Source organism: Lemur catta, chromosome 6 (assembly GCF_020740605.2).
Source record: "Lemur catta isolate mLemCat1 chromosome 6, mLemCat1.pri, whole genome shotgun sequence".
Lineage (NCBI taxonomy): Eukaryota > Metazoa > Chordata > Mammalia > Primates > Lemuridae > Lemur > Lemur catta.
The window spans coordinates 57,650,798-57,675,427 of NC_059133.1; the positions used below are offsets into that span (position 1 = coordinate 57,650,798).

Consider the following 24,630-nt stretch of genomic DNA (forward strand, 5'->3'; position numbering starts at 1 on the left):
TCCCTTGAGTAAATACCTAGGAATTATTATTGCTAGGTCATATGGTAGCCATACATTTATAAGAAACTGCCAAATGTTATCTAAAGTGGCTTTATTATTTTGCTCTCTCACCAACAATATATGTGAGTTCCAATTGCTCCACATCCTTGGCCTACATTTGGTATTGTTATTTTTTAACAGCTTTATTGAGGTATAATTGACATAAAATAAACTGTACATATTAAAATTTTGATAAGTTTTGATATGTGTATACACTCATGAAAGCATCACCAAAAGCAAGGTAATTAACATATCCACCATCCCCAAATGTTTCTTTGTTCTTTTCTGTAATCTCTTCTTCTCACCACCCCATCCTCAGTCAACCACTAATCTGTTTTCTCTTATCATAGATTGGTTTTCATTTTCTAAAATAATATACAAATGGAATCATGCAATATCCACTCTTTAATTTGGCTTCTTTCATTCAGCATAAGTATTTTGAAATTTGTCCAGGTAGTTAGTATGTATATCAATAGTTCATTCCTTTTTTTTTATATGGGTATACCATAACTTATTTATCCATTGATGGACATTTGGGTCATTTCCAGATTCTGGCTATTGAAAATAAGGCTGTCTGGTCTCTCCCCTCTGCCTCTCCTCCCCTCCTGCTACTCAAAATAAATAAATAAGGCTGCTATGAACATTGGTGTACAAGTCTTTGTGTGGACATAGGCTGTTATTTCCTTGGATCAATACTGAATAGAAGAATGGCTAGGACAGGTGTGGTGGTTCATGTCTGTAATCCCAGCACTTTGGAGGCAGAAGCAGGAAGATGGCTTGAGGTCAAGAGTTCAAGACCAGCCTGAGCAACATAGTGAGGCCCCCGTCTCTACAAAATATTTAAAAATTAACTGGGCATGGTGATGGGTCTGTAGTCCCAGCTACTTGGGAAGCTGAGATAGACGAATCGCTTAAACCCAGGCATTCGAGTTTTCAGTGAGCTATGATCACACTGCTGCAGTCTATCCTGGGTGACAGAGAAAGACCCTGTCTCAAAACAAACAAACAAACAAAAAACCCCAGAAAAACAAACAATGGGTAGATCACATGATGGTGCACGTTCAATTTTTTAAGAAACTGGTAAATGTTTTTGGAAGAGATTGTATCATTTTACATTGCCACCAGCAGTGCATGAGAATTCCAGTTGTTCCACATTCTTGGCCAACATTTAATATGGTCAGGCTTTTAAATTTCAGACATTCCAGTAGGTGTATGTATCTCATTATGATTTTAATTTGCATTTTCCTAATGACTAATGATGTTGACATCTTTTCATGTGATTATTTGCCATTTGTTCATCTTTGGTGAAGTGTCTATTCAAATATTTTATGCATTTAAAAAATTGAGTTATTTTCTTATTATTGAATTTTGAGAGTTCTTTGTATATTCTGAATCCTGGATACAAAACCTTTATCAGATATGTGATTTGTAATATCTGATATTGATCGGATTTGTGATCTAATATGTGAATTGGCATCTACCAATACTGAGTCTTTCAATGAATAAACATAGGATATTTCTCCATTTATTTAGATCTTCTTTGATTTTTTCTCCAATATTTTGTATTTTTCAACATACAGATCTTGCACCTATTTTGTTAGATTTATACTCAAGTATTTCTTTCTTTCTTTTTTTTTTAAAGAATGCATGTTTATATTGCCTTTTATTGCTGCATTTCTCTACTTGGCCTATTAGGGCCCAATGGAGAAATAAACATGTTTTAATAAAATATTCTCTCTCTTCTTACCACTGAGTTCAAGAAAAAAAGAAAAACTCTCTTTAAAATTTCAATAGATTTAGGGGATACAAGTGGAATTTTGTTAACATAGATATATTGTACAGTGGTGAAGTCTGGGCTTTTAGTGTAACCATCACCTGAATAGCATACATTGTACCCAATAGGTAATTTTTCATCCCCCATACTCCTACCATCCTTCCTCCTTTTGAGTCTCCAGTGTCTGTTATTACAGTCTGTATGATCATGCATACCCCATAGCTTAGGTGCCACTTATTAGTGAGAACATGAGGTATTTGATTTTCCATTCCCAAGTACTTCACTCAGGATAATGGCCAGTAGTTCCAGCCAAGTTGTTGCAAAAGACATTAATTCATTCTTTTTTATGGGTGAACAGTATCCCATGGTATAATACATATTAATATAAACCACATTTTAAAACTCCACTCATCCGTTGATGGACATGTGAGTTATACCATAGCTTTGCATTTGAATAGTACTGCAATAAACATAAGAGTGTAGGTATCTTTTTTTTTTTCTGCACCTTGGTGATCACATTTATTGGAAGTGTTGGAGAAAAATAAAAATGACATTTAGCTTAAGAAGTTGTGAGTTATCTGCAAATTAACTCATTTCACAAGTGGAAGAATTGTTGAGTCATTTCTTAATATCAAAATGTATGCAGGTTTCTCTTTTGAATGTCTTGTACATTTAAAGAGGCAATTGTACAAAGTCTCCTTCAGGGTAAACCCTTTGTTTCAGCCAACTCTCAATGGAGGGGCAACTAGGACAACACCATCTCCCCAGACAAACCAGCACTGGAATATTCCATTTCGTTGATTTATATATCTCTTCATATGTTTCTTCATCAGTTTCTATAGTAGTCACAGTTTGTTCCACATCTCCCAATATCGTATTTAAATGTTGATCATAAGCATGTAATCTGCCTTGAAGCTCTCAGTCATTTCTAATTTTCACATAAATTCGCTGAACCTGATAAGATCAAGGGGCTCCTCTATGGTGTTGGTAGTCTGTCGTGCCACTTAAGCCTCTCTCTCTCTGGGCTGCCCACTGTCCCCCTTTTCATCCTGTAGCTTTAAATATTGCCTTTTCAAAGAGGGCTCTCCTTGTCATCTCATTCATTCATTCAATAAATATTTGTTGAGTCTGTTGGGTCCACGCCGTCTGCCATGTTTCAAACCCTGCCTCTTTCGTAGGTATCTTTTTTTTTTTTTGCTTCCCATCCTAATTTATCCTATGTAGGTATCTTTTTGATACAATGATTTCTTTTCCTTTGGGTACATACCCAGTAGTGAGATTGCTAAATTGAATGGTTGTTCTATTTTTAGTTCTTTGAGAAATCTCCATACTTTTTTCCATAGAGGTTGTACTAGTGTACAATCCCACCAACAATGTATAAGCATTCCTTTTTCACCGCATCCGCACTAACATCTTTTTTTTAATCTTCCCAAGATAGTAGTTCATATTGTTTTTTGACTTTTTAATAATGGCCATTCGGACTAGAGTAAAATGATATCTCATCGTGGTCTTATTTTTTATTTTTAGAGACAGGATCTTGCTCTCTTGCCCAGGCTAGAGTGTAGTGGCATGATCATAGCTCACTATAACCTTGCATTCTTGGGTTCAAGTGATCCTCCTCCCTCAGCCTCCTGAGTAGCTAAGACTACAGGCACGTGCCACCACACTTGGCTAATTTTTAAATTTTTTTGTCTTGGGGTCTTGCTATGTTGCCCAGGCTCCTTCCTGAACTCCTCATCTCAAGCCATCCTCCCACCTCAGCCTCCTAAAGCACTGGGATTACATGAGCCACTGTGCCTGGCCCTCATTGTGGTTTTAATTTGTATTTCTGTGATGGTTAGTGATGTTGAGCATTTTTTCAGATGTTTGTTGGCCATTTGTAGTATTTCATGTTCTCAGTGCTATTTCAAATACTACTGTAATTAAGTTTCAATTTATGATTGTTTATTACTAGTGTATATAAATGTGGTTTTGATTTTTGTTTATTGTTCTTGTATTCTGTGAATATTTTAAACAATGGTATTAATAGCTTTTTGGTAAATTCTTTGGGAGTTTTTACATAGATAAACATTTTTGTCTGTAAATAGAAAACATTTTATTTCTCTCTTTCTCATTAATTTTCTTTTTATTACCTTATTGCATTGGTTAGGACCTTTATACAATGTTGAGTAGAAGTGATTAGAACATGTAGTATTGGGAGGCTGAGGCAGGAGGATCACCTGCGTCTAGGAGTTCCAGGCTACAGTCAGTTATGATTGTGCTACCACACTCCAGCCTGGGTGACAGAGTGAGACTCTGTCTTTTTAAAGAAGAAGGAGAAGAAGGAGGAGGAGGAGGAGGAAGAAAAGAAGGAGGAGGAGAAGAAGAAGAGGAAAAGGAAGAAGAAGAGGAGGAGGAAGAGCAGAAGGAGGAAGAGCAGGAAGAGGAGGGGGAGGAACAAGAGAGACTAGAATAGAACTTTCACAGCACTTTATATTTTCTCCATTAAATATGATGTTAGTTCTAGTTTTTTTATGAATGCACTTTATTAGGTTGAGGAAATTACCCTCTATTCCTATTATAGTTTGGTATAGTTTCTTTTAAAAATCATTCATGAATGTAGAATTTTGTCAGCTGTTTTTTCTGCATCTATTGTGATAATATAGTTTTTCTTTAGCCTGTTGATATGGTAAATTACATTTAGTAATTACCAAATTTTGAACTAGCTTTGCATCCCAGGGTAAATCCCACTTGCTTGTGATATTATCTTTTTAATATATCATTTGATTTTATTTTCTAATATTTTGTTAAACATTTTTGTGTCCATGTTCATAAAGTGAGGGATATTGGCTTATAGTTTACTTTTTTTTTTTCCCAGGAGGGGATTGAGCCTGACGAGGCTGCAGGGCCATGAGGCCCTGGCGCCCCCATAGTTTACTTTTTTATGCCTTCATCTGGTTTTGATATCAGAGATTGAGTTAGGAAGTATTCCTTCCTTTTCAGTTTCTTGGAGAAATTTATGAGCAATTATTATTTTTTTAATGTTATTCTTCGTCACTTGGCTTAGCAAACTTTGTCTCCACTCTCCTGTGTTTCTGACTTAGATTTGCTGCAACTGCATCACCTCTGTTACTGATTGCAATATTTCCAGCACTCAACATCTGATTATTTCTTTTTTACTTTTTGAAAAAAATTTATTATTAATTGTAAAATATACATAACATAAAATTTACCATCTTCATCATTTTTAAGTGTACAGTTCAGTCGTGTTATGTGTGAATATACATTGTTATACATTATTTTGCAGTCAATCTCCAGAACTATTCCATCTTGCAAAACTGAAATTCTAATCTATTCTCATTAAACAACAGCACTAATTTCGTTTTCCTCTTATTCCCTGGAAACCAAAATTCTACTTTCTGTTTCTATGGATTCAACTATTCCAGATATTTCATATAAGTAGAATCATAAAGTTTTTGTCTTTTTACGACTGGCTTATTTCACGTAGTATAGTGTCTTCAAGGTTCATCCACACTGTAGCATGTGTCAAAATATCCTTCACTTTTAAGGCTGAGTAGCATTCCATTGTGTATATATATAAATATTTACCACATTGTTTATCCATTTATCTGTCAATGTACACTTGGGTTGTTTCCACCTCTTGGCTATTGTGAATAATGATGCTATGAGCATGGATGTACAATTATTTCTTAGGGACCCTGCTTTCAATTCTTTTGCATTTATACCTAGAGTGGAATTGCTGGATCACATGGTAATTCCATTTTTAATTTTTGGAGGGACTGCCCTACTGTTTTCCATAGCAGCTGTACAATTTTATATTCCCACCAACAGTGCACAAGGGTTTCAATTATTCATATCCTCACTCACACTTGGTGAGTGAGGCTATTATTTTTTTCAATAATAGCCATCTTAATGAACGTGAAGTGGTATCTTATCGTGATTTTGATTTGCATTTTTCTAATGATTAGTTGGGTTCAGCATCTTTTCCTGTGCTTGTTGGCCATTTGTGTATCTTCTTTGAATGTGCATTCTAATCTTTTGCCTATTTTTAAATTGGTTTGTTTTTTTTTTGATGTTGAGTTTACATGAGTTCTTTATTTATTGTGGATATTAGCCCCTTATCAGATATATGATTTACAAATATTTTCTCTTATTCCATAGTTTGACTTTTCAATCTGTTTATTGTATCCTTTGATGCACAAAAGTTTGTAATTTTGCTGTAGATCATTTATCTATTTTTACTTTTGTTGCCTGTAATTTTGGTGTTACATTCAAAAAAATCTTTGCTAAGTCCAATGCCATGAAGCTTTTCTCCTATGTTCTCTTCTAAGCATTTTATACTGTTAGGTCTTATGGTTAGGTCTTTGACTCATTTTGAGTTAAATTTTTTATATGATGTAAGGTAGAGGTCCAATTTCATTCTTTCACTTGTGAGTATTCAGTTTTCTCACCATGATTTATTAAAAAGACCATCCTTTCACCATGGAATGGTCTTGGCATCCTTGTAGAAAGTAATTTGACCATTTACTATGCATATACTATACTATACATAAACTGCTAATATGGTGTTTATTTCTGGGCTATTCTGTTCCATTAGGCTATATGTCTGTCTTTATGCCAATACCACATTGTTTTGATTACTGTAGCTTAGTAATACATTTGAAATCAGGAAGTATGTGATCTCCAACTTAGTTCTTCTTTTTCAAGATTGTTTCAGCTATTCAGGGTCCCTTGAGATTCCATATGAATTTTAGAATGGATTTTTCTATTTCTACAAAAAATACCATTGGGATTTTGATAGGGATTGCATTAATCTGTAGATCAGTTTGGGTAGTATTGACATCTTACCAATATTAAATATTCCAATCCATGAACATGAGATGTCTTTCCATTTATTTGTGGCTTCTTTAATTTCTCTCAGTAACATTTTATAGTGAAAACTACAAGTGTACAAGTCTTTCACCTTCTTGGTTAAGTTTATTCCTGAGGCCGGGCATGGTGGCTCACGCCTGTAATCCTAGCACTCTGGGAGGCCGAGGCGGGTGGATCGCTCAAGGTCGGGAGTTCGAGACCAGCCTGAGCGAGACCCCATCTCTACTAAAAATAGAAATAGAAAAATTATCTGGCCAACTAAAAAATATATATACAAAAAATTAGCTGGGCATGGTGGCGCATGCCTGTAGTCCCAGCTACTTGGGAGGCTGAGGCAATAGGATCGCTTAAGCCCAGGAGTTTGAGGTTGCTGTGAGCTAGGCTGACGCCACGGCACTCACTCTAGCCTGGGCAACAAAGTGACACTCTGTCTCAAAAAAAAAAAAAAAAAAGTTTATTCTTGAGTATTTTATTGTTTTTGATGCTATTATAAGTGGCATTATTTTCTTAATTTCCTTTTCAGATTGCTAGGTCAGTGCATAGCAAAGCAGCTAATTTCTGTGTGTTATTTTGTGTCCTTCAACTTTGCTGAATTCATTAGTTTTAATAGTGTATGTGTGTTTATGTGTAATCTTTAGAGTTTTCTATATACAAAATCATATCATCTGTGAACAGAGATAATTTTACTTCATGCTCTCCAATTTTTCTTGCCCAACTGCTGTATGTAGAACTTCTAGTACTATATTAGCTAGAGGTGATGAAAGTGGGCATCTTTGCCTTGTTACTGATCTTAGAAGAAAAATTTTCAGTCTTTCACCATAAAGTATGATAATACCTGTGAACTTTTCATATATGGCTCTTATTATATTGAAGTGGTTTCTTTCTATTTCTAATTTGTTGTGTGTTTTTAGTATGAAAGGGTATAGAATTTTGTCAAATGCTTTTCTACATCAATTGAGATGCTCATGTGTGTTTTTTTTCTGTCTTTCTGTTAATTTGGTGTATTACATTGATTGATTTATGTATGTTAAACCATCCATGCATTCCAGGAATAAATCGCACTTGGTCATGGTGTATAATGCTTTTAATGTGCTCTTGAATACTGTTTGCTAGTATTTTGTTGAGGTTTTTTTGCATTTTCCATCAGGGATATTGGTCTGTAGTTTTCTTTCTTTTTCTTTCTTTCTTTCTTTCTTTCTTTCTTTCTTTCTTTCTTTCTTTCTTTCTTTCTTTCTCTTTCTTTCTTTCTTTCTTTCTTTCTTTCTTTCTTTCTTTCTTTCTCTTTCTTTCTTTCTTTCTTTCTTTCTTTCTTTCTTTCTTTCTTTCTTTCTTTCTTTCTTTCTTTCTTTCTTCCTTTCGTTCTTCCTTTCGTTCTTTCTTCCTTTTTTAGTGCCTTTGTCTGCCTTTGTTATATGCTAGCCTCAAAGAATGAGTTGGGAAGTGTTTCTTCCTCTTCAATTTTCTGGGAGACTTTAGGAGGAGTTGATAGTATTTTTTCCTTGGCCACTGTGCTATCTGTTAGCTTGTATTGTTATTCTTCATTATGTGGCTTAGCAAACTTTGTCTCTGCTCTCCCATGTTCCTGACTTAAATTATTATTTGCTGCAACTGCATCACCTCTGTTTCTGATTGCAGTATTTCTAATACCTAATATCTGATTACTTCTTTTGCATGATGATTTGATTTGCAAAATCCAAATCTTACTCTTATTGTAAAAAATATAGAGAGAGTTCAGTTTGTCAGAAGCCAAAATAATAAAGTTGGGAAGGGAGAACCAGTGGCTCTTAATTCTATTAGATTTACTATGCTGTTTTAAAATATTTTTAACATCCCATTTATTCCTCTAAAATGATATTCATAAACTATACTCATACTTTTAGAAAATTAATACAAATATGACAGTAAGCAAAAGGAAAGTAATTTATAATAACATGCACTTCAATGTGTAAATCCTAAGTCAAACTTTACTAGAAGTAGAAAGGCTTGCATCTATATGGAGAATTAAAATAAACATGAAAGATACAAATGTAGGCTGATTCAAATTCAGCTTTATTGTACTGGCAGTAAATACCATTAACTCTAATGCATTGCTGTTGGTACTATAGTGTTCCAGAATTGTGAAACTTTCTTGGAGAAATTTTAAAGAACATTTTTCTCTTTGATTTACATAGCATTTGTATTCCTGGAAATTTCAATGTAAAATTAAACTAGGCAAAAAATATTGTTTTTTTTTTTTTACCTACGTGAATGTTCCATGGAACATCAAAGGTCACACAGGATGTGGGACAATTCTTCATTGGGTGGTACTGTTCATTGCACTGTAGGATGCACTAGCATTCTTTAGTACTACCAGTAGTCTACCCTCCCAATCATTGTGACAATGAAAAATGCTTCCACAAATTTCCAAATGTCATATGAGGCAGTAATTACTTCCCATCAAGAACTACTAGAATAAAGTGATGAATAAAAGAAATTTGCTGTTAAGATTCTTTTTTTTTTCTTTACACATACTCAATGTAGTGAGCTCATAAGATTCTTGGGCAAAGGAGATAATTAAATAAAAGCCATGTTTGAGGAATATTCTGATAGCTACTTTCCAGGTGTTAGGGCCAGGTAAAGAAACAAAAAAAAGAAGCAACTTGCATTTTTTTTTTTTTAGCAGCTGTGGTTTACAAAGCATTTCATATACGTTATACACTTCACATCAACTGTGAATTTAGTATCTCCCTCATTTTACAGAGGAAGCAGAAGAAGCTCATAAATGTTCTGACTTAATAATAGTCATTTTAATGAAAGACCTAGAGTTAGGATCCACATTCAGCTTCAAATCTAATGTTTTTTCCATTATATCGTGGTATTGCAAGGATGATGATGGCAGAAAAAAGAATTTTTTTAATGAGGGAAAATCTGATAGCATTTTGGGAGGCCGAGGCAGGGCAATTGCTTGAAGCCAGGAGTTTGAGACCAGCCTGAGCAAGAGCAAGACCCCATCTCTATAAAAAATAGAAAACTTAGTCAGGCATGGTGGTGCATGCCTGTATTCCCAGCTACTCAGGAAGCTGAGGCAGGAGGATTGCTTGAGCCCAGGAGTTTGAGGTTGCAGTGAGCTAGGATGATGCCACTGCACTCTGTCTAAAAAAAAAAAAAAAAAATCTGAGACTCACAGTAAAGCTAAAATTAGCAAGACTTTAATTGGACAGCTTTATATTAACTATCATTGACATTCTGGGAAGAAAGGTGACCAAAGCTTCTTTGAAAATGGAGGATTTATTAATATATTCCCCTTTCTTATTCTTATAGGACATTAATATGCACCTGAATGAGATAATGAACAACGTGCATCGGATAGTAACTCGCTATGCTATTGATCTTAACTTGTCTGCTGAAAAGACTCTCTCCATTACAGAATATAAGAAAAAACAGAGAACCAGTGTTCTGGATAAAATGATTACTTTTTCTCAGAATGCTGAAATTAGAGAAAAGACTCTTGCCTACATTCTGGCCTGGTTGGAAGAATGGAGTAAGTTCCCAGAAGTAATTTAGAGGAAAATCACAAAGTTGATGAAAACTGTAGAGAAGAGAATCTATAAGTAAATTTTGAAGGATTAATCAGACTAAAGAAGAAAAGACTAAGGAGGTTATCCAGATGGTTGTGCTCTGTTCCAGTAAGAATAAAATAAAAATATAGGCTTATTCACTTAGTGCCAGCTATTCTGGCCTCCTTGCTTTTTTTCAAGCATGCCAGCATATTCTTCCTGCCCAGTGTCTTTATGCTTACTATTCCCTTGTTTGCAACATTTCCCACCAGATAGTCACATGGCTCATTCACTGCTTAAATTTGACTTTAAAATGAGGTGTTCTCTGACCATCCCCATTCCCTTCATCTGGCATTCTCCAATACCCTCCACCCTTCCTTATTTTTGTCTATAGCATTAGTATCTGACATATAATATTATGAACTTTTTATTTTTTGTCTCTCTCCTTTCACTAGAATGTAAGCAATATGAAGTCAGGGAACTTATTTTATTTAATGCTGTATCCACAGCATCTAGAACAGTACGTGGCAGAGCAGACATTGGTTGAATGAAAGAATGAATAAGCTAAGCATGCCAAAAAAAGGAATTTCACTTTGCTGCAAGAAATCTCATGTAACAAGGATTATAAATACCTGATAACTTACCAAAGGAGTTAAATGGGATTTAGATCCATCCCCAATATTAAAACACACACTCTCATTTTAGATACCTACTACCCTGGTGTCAGGGAACTAAACCAAATAGAGACTTTTTAACTTGATTCATGTTTTCATGTCCAAGACTTACTGTTCAGCCTTCTGTTCCAACCCTCTTCCTTTTTAATTTCTTCATAGAGAAAAGCCCCAGAATGGTTGTGTGAGATACCTATATTCCCCAATAATTCTATATGGAGTATTTACCTAATGCTATATGCTTATATGATTATAATTATTAATCTTTCTGCACAAAAGTAATTTTTTTACTCTCTTCAAGGTGCCATTTTGTCTGAGATGACTGTAATTGATATTGATGAACACCACCACTGGATAGCACAAATGGAGATATTACCAGACACATTAAAAGCTATTGAAAACAATGTGAAGTTACTGAGTAGATTCAGTACATCTTTCCTTGAAGAAAAGAAGAAACAAAAGAAAAAAACATGTAAGGATGCTTTATGACTTTGGAAATTCAGTTTGACTTTTTCTAAAAAAAAAACAGCTTTATTGAGGTATAATTTGTATAAATGTTAAGTGAACAATTAAATGATTTTCATTAATTTATAGAGTTTTGCAATGATCACCACAATGCAGTTTTAGAACATTTCCATTATCCCAAAAAGATCCCTCATGCTCATTTTTAGTCAATCCTCATTCCCGCCAGCAGTCACAGACAGCAGTCTATTTTCTGTCACAACAAATTTGCTTTTTCTGGATATGTCATATAAACAGAATCATATTATATGTAGTCTTTTATGTCACCTTTCTTTCAATTAGCATAATGCTTTTGGCCTTCAGCCATGTTATAGGATGTATGAGTAATTTCTTCCTTTCTATGGAAAATTGTATAGTTATTTAAGAAATTATTAAGAAAGGAAAAGGATAAAATGTATTTACTGTCTTTTTTGTATTTACCTATGCTTACTGGCGCTCTTTATTTCTTCGTGTGAATTTGAGTTATCCTTTGATGTCATTTCCTTTTGACCTGAAGGGCTTCTTTAGTATTTCTTGTAAGGCAGGTCTGTTAGCAATAAATTTTCTCAGTCATTGTTTATCTGGAACTGTCTTTATTTCACCTTCATTTTTAAATAGACCTTATTTTTTGGAGCAGTTTTAGATTTAAAGAAAAATTGAGGAAAAAAATAGAGTTCCTATTTATCTCCCACCGTTTCTCCTATTATCTTTTTTTCTTGGCTCCTTAGTTAGGCAATCCCCTACTATTAGTATCTCCCATTAGTATATACATTGTTACAATTAACAAACCAATATTGCTACATTATTAACTAAAGTTCACAATTTATTATAATGTCCCTTTTGCGCTTCAGGATCCCTCAGGGTACCACATTACATTTATTGTCATGTCTCCTTAGGCACCTCTTAACTGTGACAGTTACTCAGACTTTTCCTTGTGTTTAATGTCCTTGACAGTTTTTAGGAGTACCAGTCAGGCATATTGTAGGATGCCCCTCTACTGGAATTTGGCTGATGGTTTTCTCATATTAAGCCTGGGGTTATGGGTTTTTGGAAGAAAGATCACAGAGCTAAACTGCCACTTTCATCATATCATATCAAGGATACTTTCTTTTTTCTTTTTTTTTTTTTGAGACAGAGTCTCACTTTATTGTCCGGGCTAGAGTGAGTGCCGTGGCGTCAGCCTAGCTCACAGCAACCTCAAACTCCTGGGCTTAAGCGATCCTACTGCCTCAGCCTCCCGAGTAGCTGGGACTACAGGCATGCGGCACCATGCCCGGCTAATTTTTTCTGTATATATTTTTAGTTGTCCAGATAATTTTTATTTCTATTTTTAATAGAGACGGGGTCTCGCTCAGGCTGGTCTCGAACTCCTGACCTCGAGCGATCCACCCGCCTCGGCCTCCCAGAGGGCTAGGATTACAGGCGTGAGCCACCGCGCCCGGCTAAGGATACTTTCTAATGATTTATGACTTGATGTTGACATTTATAACCTGGCTAAGGTAATGTTTATCAGGTTTCTCCACTGTAAAGTTATCCTTTCCCTTCCTTTCCATACTGTACTCTTTAGAGGGAAGTCTGGATGCAGCCCACACTTAAGGAATGGGGCGCGTTATGATTTACTTCCTTTAGAATGGAGTGTCTACATAAATTATTTGAAATACTTATACATGGGAGATTTGTCTCTTCTCTCCCATTTATTAATTTATTCAATTATTTATATCAAAATGGACTCATGAATATTTATTTTATACTTTGGGTTATGATCCAATACTAGTTTACTTTCTTACTCAAATCATTCCAGCTTTGGCCATTGGGAGGTCTTTCAATTACTTCCTTTGCCCCTTTGACATATTCCTATCAATGTGGGTTTTTTGTTTGGTTGGATTTTTAGCACTTCCTTACTTTCTGTATTCTAAGACACTTCAGACTCATCTTGTATATTTCCTGTACTAGTCCTATAATCAACCATTTCTCCAAGGATTTCTGGTTCCTTTTATTGGAGAATAGTATTAAAAACCATGGTCTGAATGCTAGGTGTGCTCACTGCTACTGGGGTTTTATTTCTTTTAGGCCTTCTCAGCTGAAAAAGCAAAGAAATATACATATATATACTAACCCATGAATATACACATATCTATAAATATTTCTGTACATAACCATCTGTAACTGTATTCAGCCAAACATGAGTCTTTACTGATGTCTCCAACTCTAATCCATTACCACATGGACCATCCTAGTTTCCTCCCTTTGCTTATTTGTAAATTCCCACTCAAACAGGGAGAAACCTGGTTTTCCACAACCTGCCATCTACTTACTTAATTATTCAATTCCAGTGTACATAAATAGCAGTGTCACAATTGTTAACCCATACTCCCATGAGAGATAACTCTATCAACTACAGTATAGTGCTTATGTGTTGTTCCTTTAGTTTTGTAGACTCAGCTGGGCATTGGTGGCTCATGCCTGTCATCCCAGCACTTTGGGAGGCTGAGGCAAGAGGATTGCTTGAGCCCAGGAGTTCGAGACTACAGTGAACTATGATCGTGCCACTGCTCTCCAGCCTGAGCAACTGAGCAATACCCAGTCTCTAAAAAATAAAATTAAATTAAAATTTAAAATTTAAAAAATAATAAAAAATAAAGATAAAATATAAAAAGTGGTTTTATATACTTCATTCCTTTCCAACATTACTTAGCCCAGCACCTTCCCTCTACCCCACCCCTTCATTAAGGTTGTGTGATGCATTTCTGGTACATTACAGTCTCTTGTCACAGTCTGCATTTATTCCTGGAATACTTTGACTTCTAAATGATTATTTCTTAAAATTTGCATACATTAAGGTTCACTCTTTGTGCTGTAGAATTCTATGGGTTTTGACAAATGCATATCGTCATGTATCCACAATTAAAGTATCATACAGAATAATTTCTCCATCCTAAAAATCCCTGTGTTTTACCTACTTATCCTTCCCCTCTCTCTAAGTACCTGGCAACTACTGATTTTTTAATGTCTGTATAGTTTTTTTCAGAATGTCATAATTGGAATCATGCAGTATGTAGTTTTTCAGACTAGTTTCTATCACTTAGCAATATACATTTAAGGTTTCCCCATATCTTTTTGTGGTTTAATAGTTCATTTTTTTCTTGCTGAATAATGTTCCATTGTACAGATATACCATGTTTGTTTATCCACCTATTGAAGGACATCTTGGTTGCTTCCAGGTTTTAGTGATTAGGAATAAGATGCTATAAACATTTGCAAGTTTTTTGTGTGGACATAAGTTTTCAAATCAATTAAGTAAATACTGAGGAGCACAATTTGAGGATTATATCTAAGACTATGTTACTTAATAAGTAACTTTGTAGGAAATTGCCAAACTGTCTTTCAAAGTAGCTTTACCATTTTTCATTCTTATCATCAATGAACAAAATTTCCTGTTGATCCACATCCTTGCCAGCATTTGGTATTGTCAGTTCATCAGATTTTTTGGATTTTAGCGATTTTAATAGGTGTGGAACAGTATCCCATTGTTGTAATTTGCAATTCCCTAATGACAGATGATGTTGAGCATCTTTTTTTTTTTTTTTTTTTGAGACAAAGTCTTGCTCTGTTGCCTGGGCTAGAGTGCAGTGGTGTCAGCCTAGCTCACAGCAACCTCAAACTCCTGGGCTTAAGCAATCCTTCTGCCTCAGCCTCCTGAGTAGCTGGGACTACAGGCATGCGCCACTATGCCCGGCTAATTTTTCTATATATATGTTTTTAGCTGTCCATATAATTTCTTTCTATTTTTAATAGAGATGGGGTCTCACTCTTGCTGAGGGTGGTCTCGAACTCCTGACCTCAAGGGATCCTCCCACCTCGGCCTCCCAGAGTGCTAGGATTATAGGCGTGAGCCACCGCACCTGGCCTTGAGCATCTTTTCATATGCTTATTTGCCATCTGTATATTTCATTTCTCACCTTCATTATGTGAAGAATAGTTTTGCTAGATACAGAATTCTTGATTAACAGTCCTTTTCTTTCAGCACTTTAAATATGTCATTCTACTGCTTCTGGCCTCCACTGTTTATGATAAGAAGTGAGCTGTTGAACTTACTGTGGTTCCCTTGTGCTTGATGAGTCTCCTTTGATTGTGATAAGTCATTTTCTCTTTCTGCTTTAAAGATTTTCTCTTTGGGTTTCAACAGTTTACCTATTAATATGTTTAGGTATAGATTTTTTTGGTGTTTATCCTACTTAGAGTTCACCGAGCTTCTTAAATATGCAGATTAGTGAGACCCCGTCTCTACTAAAAAAAATAGAAAGAAATTAGCTGGACAACTAAAAATATATATATAAAAAATTAGCCAGGCATGATGGCACATGCCTGTAGTCCCAGCTACTCGGGAGGCTGAGGCAAGAAGGATTCCTTCAGCCCAGGAGTTTGAGGTTGCTGTGAGCAAAGCTGATGCCACGGCACTCTAGCCCAGGCAACAGAGTGAGACTCTGTCTCAAAAAAAAAAAAATGCAGAATAATATTTTTCATTAAATTTGGAGTGATTGGGCCATTATTCTTTAAATATTTTTTATGACTGCCTTCCTTCTCTTCTCCATGGACTTCCAATACTTGTGCATTGGTATGCTTGATGGTGTCTACTATGGTCTGAGTGTTTGTGTACCCTCAAAATTCATATGTTGAAATCTGGTATTAGGAGATGGGGCCTTTGGGAGGTGATTAGGTCATAAGGTCATGAATGGGATTAGTGCCTTATAAAAGAGGCCCAAGAAAGATCCTACACCCCTCCCACCACCTGAGGTGAGTGTGAGAATACAGCTATCGATGAGGAAGCAGGCCCTCACCAGACGCCGAATTTGCCTTGATCTTGGACTTCCCAGCCTCCAGAACTGTGAGAAATAAATCTGTGTTGTTTATAAGCTCCCCAGTTTATGGTATTTTGTTATAGCAGCCTGAACAAACTAAGACAGTGTCCCACAAGTCTCTGAGGCTTTAGTTATCTTTTTTCATTCTTTTTCCTCCCTACTCTTCAGATTGGATGATCTCTATTAATCTAGGATCAAGTGTGCTGATTATTTTCTTCCATCATCTTAAATCTGCTATTGGGCCCTTCTGGTGAATTTTTCATATTAGTTGAATGTCCTTTTCAACTCCAAAATTTCTACTTGGTTTTTCTAATTTTCATCTGTTTACTCATATGCTCTGTTTGATGAATAATTGTTATCATTTGTCATCATATTTTCCTTTTATTTTTAAATATGGTTTCCTTTAATTCTTTGGACATATTTATAACACTTCTTTTGAAGTCTTTTTTCTGATAAGTCCAACATCTAGGTCCCCTCAGAGACAATTTCTGCTGACTGCTTTTTCTTCCCCGTGTATGGGTCACATTTTCCTATTTCTTTGCATTTTCTTTTTTTTTTTTTTTCTTCTTTGTCTTTGCATTTTCTTAATGTTGAAAACTGGACATTTTAGATACTACCATATCGTAGCAACTCTGGATTCTGATTACCCCTGCTACTTCAGGGTTTATTTTTGTTGCTTTTTGCTTTTTTATTGAGTTGCCTGGACTAATTCTATGGAATCTCTTTCTCCCACAGTGTGAAGGCACTAATATCTCTGCTCAGTTCTTTTTTTTTTTTTCTGAGACAGGGTCTTGCTCTGTTGCCCTGGCTAGAGTGCTGTGGCATCAGCCTAGCTCACAGCTAGCCTCAAACTCCTGGGCTCAAGCCATCATCCTGCCTCAGTCTCTCAAGTAGCTGGGACTACAGGCGTACACCACCACACCTTGCTAATTTTTTTCTATTTTTAGTAGAGACAGGGTCTCGCTCTTGCTCAGGCTGGACTCAAACTCCTGACCTCAAGCAATCCTCCTGACTTGGCCTCCCAGAGTGCTAGGATTACAGGCGTGAGCCACCACACCTGGCCTCTGATCAGTTTTTTTTTTTTTATTTTTTAAGCCTGATTTCTAGGGGATCATCCTTGGTTTAATATAGCTTTGTGGTCAGTCAGTGATTGGCTGATCATTGACTGATTTTGGTAATGGATCTGTGTATGTGTTAACTGTTTTTGACAATGCCCCTGGGTTTTTTCCCATGCTGTTTCTCCAAATCAAGTCATCCCCCTCAGGCAGTAGAGCTGTCAGTTCTCACAGCTTGTCTCACTCTGATAGAACTTCCAGGTCATAGATTTGGGGGTTGAGGCTGGAAGTAGCTACTGGTTAACAGACTTTCACTATTTTTTACTGAGGTACAGTAGTTTTTCTTAAATAAATGTTTCTCAATTTGTTGTATGCCTTTGGTCAATTTCCAAAGTCCTAAAATGATTGTTTTGATAGTTTTTCTAGTTTTACCATTTTTGGGAGAGGGAGGCTGAATTTCTCATTCATCCATTCTAGAAATCCTTCCAAATGTCTATCTTTTGTCTGTTCATTTATGACTCTTATGAAAGATCCGAGATTAGCTTTGATTCAGAAAAGGAAGAAAAGAGAGACAGGAACCCAAGAAAGAAAATAGAAAGCACTAAGCATAACCAAAGCCTGAGGAAAGTTTTGGCTTACATTATATCTCATTCCAAACTTGTAACTAAAAGTAAGTTGAAGTTACAGCTGAGTTCATGTCCTAAACTTGGTAAGCAGAAGTTCTAGGTGATTGTGGGAAGTCATTCTTTAGATAAAGCACAAGGCAAAAAAAAATGCAATCTCATTATTTTATGTTTTTTTCTTTCAGTAACTAGAGGTACTCTATGGAAAACTTGGAAAGAAAGAGTTATAAAGCGACCTGCAACAGCACATGCTTTAAGGCCAGATCAGATGATTAGTAATCAATTTACAACAAATATAAAGATTTCAGAAATCCAAGATATGCTACAGGAACTCATAGGCACTTCAATGTTCAATAAATTGGAAAACAATGCTATTAAATATATATCATCAACAATAATAAACCTTTCTAAAGCTTTGAGTTTGCTAAATGATGAATTAAAACTTGTTAACTTCCAAAGTGCCAATATATATGTAGATGAGTCAAGCGATAAAGAAAAAGAGCTCTCCCTGAAGATAATACAAGATCTCAGTGAAGAAAATGAAATGCTTCAGCAGAAACTTCAAGATGCAGAAGAAAAATATGAACAATTTCTTCAAACCAAAGTTGTTACAGAACGCCAAATATATACAGTATTGCCCACATCATCAACCTCGAAAACGTTACCTGGACCTTCTTCACAGTCATCCACTGCCATTATCAAAGCTGGTGACATAGATGACAATATGGAACGTATTTTTGCCACAGAATTTGGAAATACTGTAGATGAAGCCCCCCCAAAAGTGATCAAAGGCTCTTGGAAAAAGTGGGGCTCAGCTCTTTCATATATAGCCCAACCTGAAATGATTCCAGGTTTACCTGAAAAACAACAACTTTTACCTGAAAAAAAACAGAAAAAGCCTCCTGAAGATGATGTCTATCAAAAAGATGAGACTGACCAGTATCAATCACAGAAAAGGAAGTACACAGAAGGCTTCTATGCCAATGAAACCTCTAGATCAAATCTGAGTGATAATAAAATTGAACAAAAAGTTCCAGAGGACAAACCTAATCAATATTCTGAGCTACAAGCACTGGAAAAGAAAAGAAAGGAAAGGAAATTCTTTTCTGAGGCCAAATCAAAGTCACCCACTGAATCACAAAACCAACATTTCCTTTTGACTGAAACAAAGAGCCAAGGTGGCAAAGATGGAACAAGTAGTATGTGGGAGCAACTCAGGAAAATCAAACATGAATATTTATCTGCCAAAAGCCCAATTTCATCAGAGATTAAAGTGCAGCCCACCACTGAGTCAATGGACAAAGAGAGCAAAAGGGAGGTGAGTAGCCTAGTAGAGCTACTCAGGAAGACTCAATCAGATTATACCTCTGAGTCACAGAAAGAGAAAAGAAAAACTAAAAAACACCATATCTCTTCAGAAAGTACCATAAGCAAAGAAGAAAAAACCAAAAAGAAGGCAATTTTAGCCTTCACCAAAAAAGCCGAGACTCTTCAACTTGTTAAATCACACTCAAGAATAGCAAAAGAGTCTTCAGAATCTACCAGAGCTCTAGAAAGTCAAGATGACAAAAGTGAACAGAGTAACCTAGAAGAATTTCAGAAAGCCATAATGGCTTTCCTAAAAGAGAAAATTGATAACATAGGAAAGCCTTTTGATAAAAAGCCTGTGCTGAAGGAAGAGGAGTTATTAAAAAGAGCAGAAGTTGAAAAATTGGGAATCATAAAGGCAAAAATGGAGGAATATTTCCAAACAGTGGGTGAAACTGTGACTAAAATCTTGAGGAGATACAAAGATATAAAAAAGGAAGGACAAGTTGAAGAGAAACTTATGAAACAAAAAAAGATAGTCTCATTTATGCCAGAATTGCATTTTCAGAAGTCACCAACTAATGCAAAGTCTGAAAGTAGTACCTTCCCCTTGTATGAAACCACAGATCCAGTAATTCACAATTTACTACAAATGATCTTGGCTGAAACAGAAAGTGAAAGAGATGTTCCAACAGGCTCCATAGTAGTGAAAGACCACAAGGAGAAGGAAAAACAAAGGCAGGAGGGATATTTGCAAGAAGGTCAAGAAAAAATGTTTGGCATAAGTCTCAAACACCAGTTGCTAGAAAAAAGAAATCTTTCAAAGGAGAGCTATGAGAAGATAGATAATAACTTGGAGGAGAAAAAGGCACAGCTCCAGATGAAGGAGGGAAAGCAAGCACAACAGAAGCAGAAAGAGGGGCAGGACGAAGTGTCAAAGAAACAGCAAAAACAGAGGGCTCAAAAGCAGATTGAGCAAGATGAGCAGCAAAAGCAAACGAGAAAGGAGGAAGAAGAGCATCAGAAGCTTGCACAGCAGCAGATGGAAGCATGGAAGCAAAAAATGAAAGAGCAAGGGATACTCTTTGAAAAGGAGAATGGAGACACAAGGCAGGTTCAGAAGGACGTGAGACATCTGGGGCTGAAAATGAGAGAGGAGAAAGAGAAGGAGAAGCAGAAGCCAGGGAGAGAGGTAGAGGATCTCAAAAGGCAGAGGCAGAATGAAGCAAAGGATCAGATGAAGACTGAGGAGGAAAAACCCAAAGAGCTAGTACAAATGGTCACCCAAACGCCAGTGACATCGTCTCCCAAGTTGCACAGATTACTGGAAGATGAAGGAAAAGAGTTCCATAGGAATCTGAGGACTTCAGAGATTTTTCCTGATCAAAAGAACTTCATACCAATACTTCCATCCACTTCCACACAATCCTCCCCATCTGAGGCCCTTCCCATCTCTGGACAGCCTCTGACAAAGAGCATTACTCTCACCCCTCAGCAGGCCGGGGCTCAGGGGACCACTCTCACCCCCCAGCAGGCCCGGGCTCAGGGGATCACTCTCACCCCCCAGCAGGCCCGGGCTCAGGGGATCACTCTCACCTCCCAGCAGGCCCAGGACGTGAAGACCACTCTCACCCCCCAGCAGGCCCAGGATGTGAAGACCACTCTCACCTCCCAGCAGGCCCAGGACGTGAAGACCACTCTCACCCCCCAGCAGGCCCAGGACGTGAAGACCACTCTCACCTCCCAGCAGGCCCAGGACGTGAAGACCACTCTCACCCCCCAGCAGGCCCGCACTCAGGGGATCACTCTCACCCCCCAGCAGGCCCAGGACGTGAAGACCACTCTCACCCCCCAGCAGGCCCAGGACGTGAAGACCACTCTCACCTCCCAGCAGGCCCAGGACGTGAAGACCACTCTCACCCCCCAGCAGGCCCAGGACGTGAAGACCACTCTCACCCCCCAGCAGGCCCAGGACGTGAAGACCACTCTCACCCCCCAGCAGGCCCAGGACGTGAAGACCACTCTCACCCCCCAGCAGGCCCAGGATGTGAAGACCACTCTCACCTCCCAGCAGGCCCAGGACTTGAAGACCACTCTCACCCCCCAGCAGGCCCAGGACGTGAAGACCACTCTCACCTCCCAGCAGGCCCAGGACGTGAAGACCACTCTCACCCCCCAGCAGGCCCGCACTCAGGGGATCACTCTCACCCCCCAGCAGGCCCAGGACGTGAAGACCACTCTCACCCCCCAGCAGGCCCAGGACGTGAAGACCACTCTCACCTCCCAGCAGGCCCAGGACGTGAAGACCACTCTCACCCCCCAGCAGGCCCAGGATGTGGGGACCACTCTTACCCGCCAGCAGGCCCGGGCTCAGGGGATCACTGTCACCCCCCAGCGGACCCGTGCTCAGGGGACCACTCTCACCCCCCAGCAGGCCCGGGCTCAGGGGATCACTCTCACCCCCCAGCAGGCCCAGGACGTGGGGACCACTCTCACCCCCCAGCAGGCCCAGGACGTGGGGACCACTCTCACCCCCCAGCAGGCCCGCACTCAGGGGATCACTCTCACCCGCCAGCAGGCCCGGGCTCAGGGGATTACTGTCACCCCTCAGTGGACCCGCGCTCAGGGGATCACTCTCACCCCCCAGCAGGCTCAGGCTCAGAGGATCACTCTCACCCCTCAGCAGGCCCAGGATGTGGGGACCACTCTCACCCCTCAGCAGGCCCAGGACATGGGGATCACTCTCACCCACCAGCAGGCCCAGGACGTGGGGACCACTCTCACCCCTCAGCAGGCCCAGGACGTGGGGATCACTCTCACCCCTCAGCAGGCTCAGGCTCAGGGGATCACTCTCACCCCTCAGCAGGCCCAGGACCTGGGAATCATTCTCACCCCTAAGAAGCCCCAGGTTTTTGGTGACACATTTACACAAGAGCAGGCCCAGGCACTGAGGCCTTCTCTCAGTCTAGAACAAGTCCAGACATTGAGAGTTCCTATCACTTCTACGTATACCAAGGTACTAAAGGCATCTGTCACCTCTGAACAGACCCAGGCAATGCAAATCCCACTAACTACTGAACAGGACCAGATATCTGGGGTCCCTATCACCCAAGAACAAGCCAAGGCATTGAGAATCACTCTTATGCCAGAGCAGACTCAGGCATTTAGGGACACCTTCACTCCTGAGCAGGCTCAGGCACTGGAGCCTCTCACTGCTGTTCAGGCTCAGTCACTGGGGCTTTCTCTCACCCCTGAGCAAGCACAAGCATTGGGGGTCCCTCTCACCTTGAATAAAGCCTATACCTTGGGATCTCCCCTCACCCTTGAGCAAGTCCAACCTTTGGGAGTCCATTTCACCCCAGGACAGATCCAGTCTGCAGATATTCCTCTCATGTCTGAGCATGACCTGAAATTAAGAGTTTCTCGCACACCAGGTGCTCCTCACATTCCTAAGCAACCTGCCACATTAGCTCCTGCTGCTTATAGACCATTTCAGAAATTGAAGCCTTCTCTCCCCACTGGGCAAGCCATTACATCAAGATTATCTCCAAGCCTTAGGCAGTCCCCGGCATCATCTGCTCCCATCACTGAGGAGTTCTCTACATTTGGGATCTCTTCTACTCCTTTGCAGATATCAGGGCCTCCTCTCACCCAAGGCCCTTTTGCCCCTCAGAAGCCCCCAGAAATGGGGATTCTTCCTGACCCTGGGAAACTCCTGGAACCACAGACCCTTCCTTCCTCCAGACAGACCCTGATATATAGAGGTCCATCCACTCCTGCGCAGTTCCCAGCACCAGAGGTTCCTCCTACCCCTGGACAGCTCCCAATATCCAGGGCCCCTCCCACTCCAGGGCAGCCCTTTGAACTGGAGGCCCCTAGCTCTAGGCAGTTCTTCATATCTAGGGCCTCTCTGACTCCCCAGCCACCTTTAATATTGAAGGCCCTTCTTGCTTCCAGGCAGCGTCTTGTATCTGGAATCTCACCCACTTCTGGACAGATTCCCAGTCTCTGGGCTCCTATCTCTCCTGGGCAGCCCTTGGTTCCTGGGACCTCTTCCATCCCTGAGCAGCTCCTGGAATCCGAACCCATAACCTTCTCTGAGTTGCCCCAGGCATTCCAGCCTCTTGCTACCACTGAGCAATCTCCCTATCTGCAGGCCTCTTCTACCCTTGGGCAGCATCTAGCACCACGGACCCTTCCTGGGCAAGCTCCCCCATTATGGATCCCCTCCATTTCTAGGTATCCACACCCACCCTTGGCCCCCACAACCCCTGGAAAGCCCCAGAAAGGTTTGTCCTCTTCTGTTGCTAAGAGAAGACTGGCAATTATTTCTTCTCTGAAATCTAAATCAGCATTGGTCCATCCCAGTGCTCCAGATTTCAAGATACCTCAAGTTCCTTTAACCACTGAGAACGTCCAAATGTCAGAGGTCTCTGACACTTATGAAGAAACCCAGGCACAACAAGACACTTTTGCCATAGAACCATGGAGAACATTTCAGTCCTATCTCACCAATTATAGGATACCAGTATCACACACCCCTTACATGAAGCCTATAACATCACTACCTTCTCTTACTACTCAACTACTCAAAACATCACAGATCTCACCTTCGGAACGGGACCAGAAATCCCGATTCCCCTGGACTTCAGTTTCAGGTACCAAGAAACCCAAGATGATGGTGCCCCCTTCTTCTCCCCAAGGGCTTGAAGAGAAGAGGTATTTTGTTGATGTGGAGGCTCAGAGGAAGAACTTGATACTATTAAATCAAGCCATAAAAACTTCTGGACTCCCTTCACAGCTACACACAACAGCTAGGAATCTCATAATTGAGACACTTCATATGGACACAGTTCGCCTGGGATACGTATTCCGCAAGTACATTGCCTATAGGCTGATCCAAAGAGCCAGGTAGATGTAATTATTTTATGTCTAGCTTTTTGGTATAGTCCTGATTTCAAATATTCTCCCTTGTTGCCCTAGAAATATATTCATATTTGTCATATTATCTTATAGAAAATCTGTGGAATGGAAGCCTGCATAAGATAGCAAAAGGAGACATATTTTTTAGAAAATAAGAAATGATATATAACATAATCCATTTCATCATTTACATCTCTAGCAGAGATGCTAAAGTATATTTTGTGGATCATGTTTAATCTTCAAAACATCAACACATCAACTTCAAAAGTTTAGAGATGCTTGTCAGTTATTCTCAATTTCTTTCATCTTCTTTTTTTTTTGTTGTTGTTGTTGTTGTTTGTTTTGTTTTTTTATACAGAGTCTTGCTCTGTTACCCTGGCTAGAGTACAATGGCATCATGATAGCTCACAGCAACCTCAAACTCCTGGGCTCAAGTGATCCTCCTCAGCCTCCCAAGTTGCTGGGACTA

At 39.0% G+C, this 24,630-nt stretch overlaps 1 protein-coding gene and 1 pseudogene across 1 annotated transcript in view; one reads left to right on the plus strand and one right to left on the minus strand.

The window, feature by feature from the left end:
• FAM186A (family with sequence similarity 186 member A) overlaps positions 1 to 24,630 on the plus strand; it is a 48,128-nt gene that overhangs the window by 9,337 nt on the left and 14,161 nt on the right. The window contains exons 2-6 of the mRNA XM_045554942.1: positions 9,986 to 10,205; positions 11,194 to 11,364; positions 18,116 to 22,579; positions 22,718 to 23,098; positions 23,204 to 24,149. Of these exons, the coding sequence (XP_045410898.1) occupies positions 9,986 to 10,205; positions 11,194 to 11,364; positions 18,116 to 22,579; positions 22,718 to 23,098; positions 23,204 to 24,149 (6,182 nt within the window). The remainder of the gene's footprint in view (positions 1 to 9,985; positions 10,206 to 11,193; positions 11,365 to 18,115; positions 22,580 to 22,717; positions 23,099 to 23,203; positions 24,150 to 24,630) is intronic.
• Positions 2,533 to 8,982, minus strand: LOC123640240 (annotated as a pseudogene).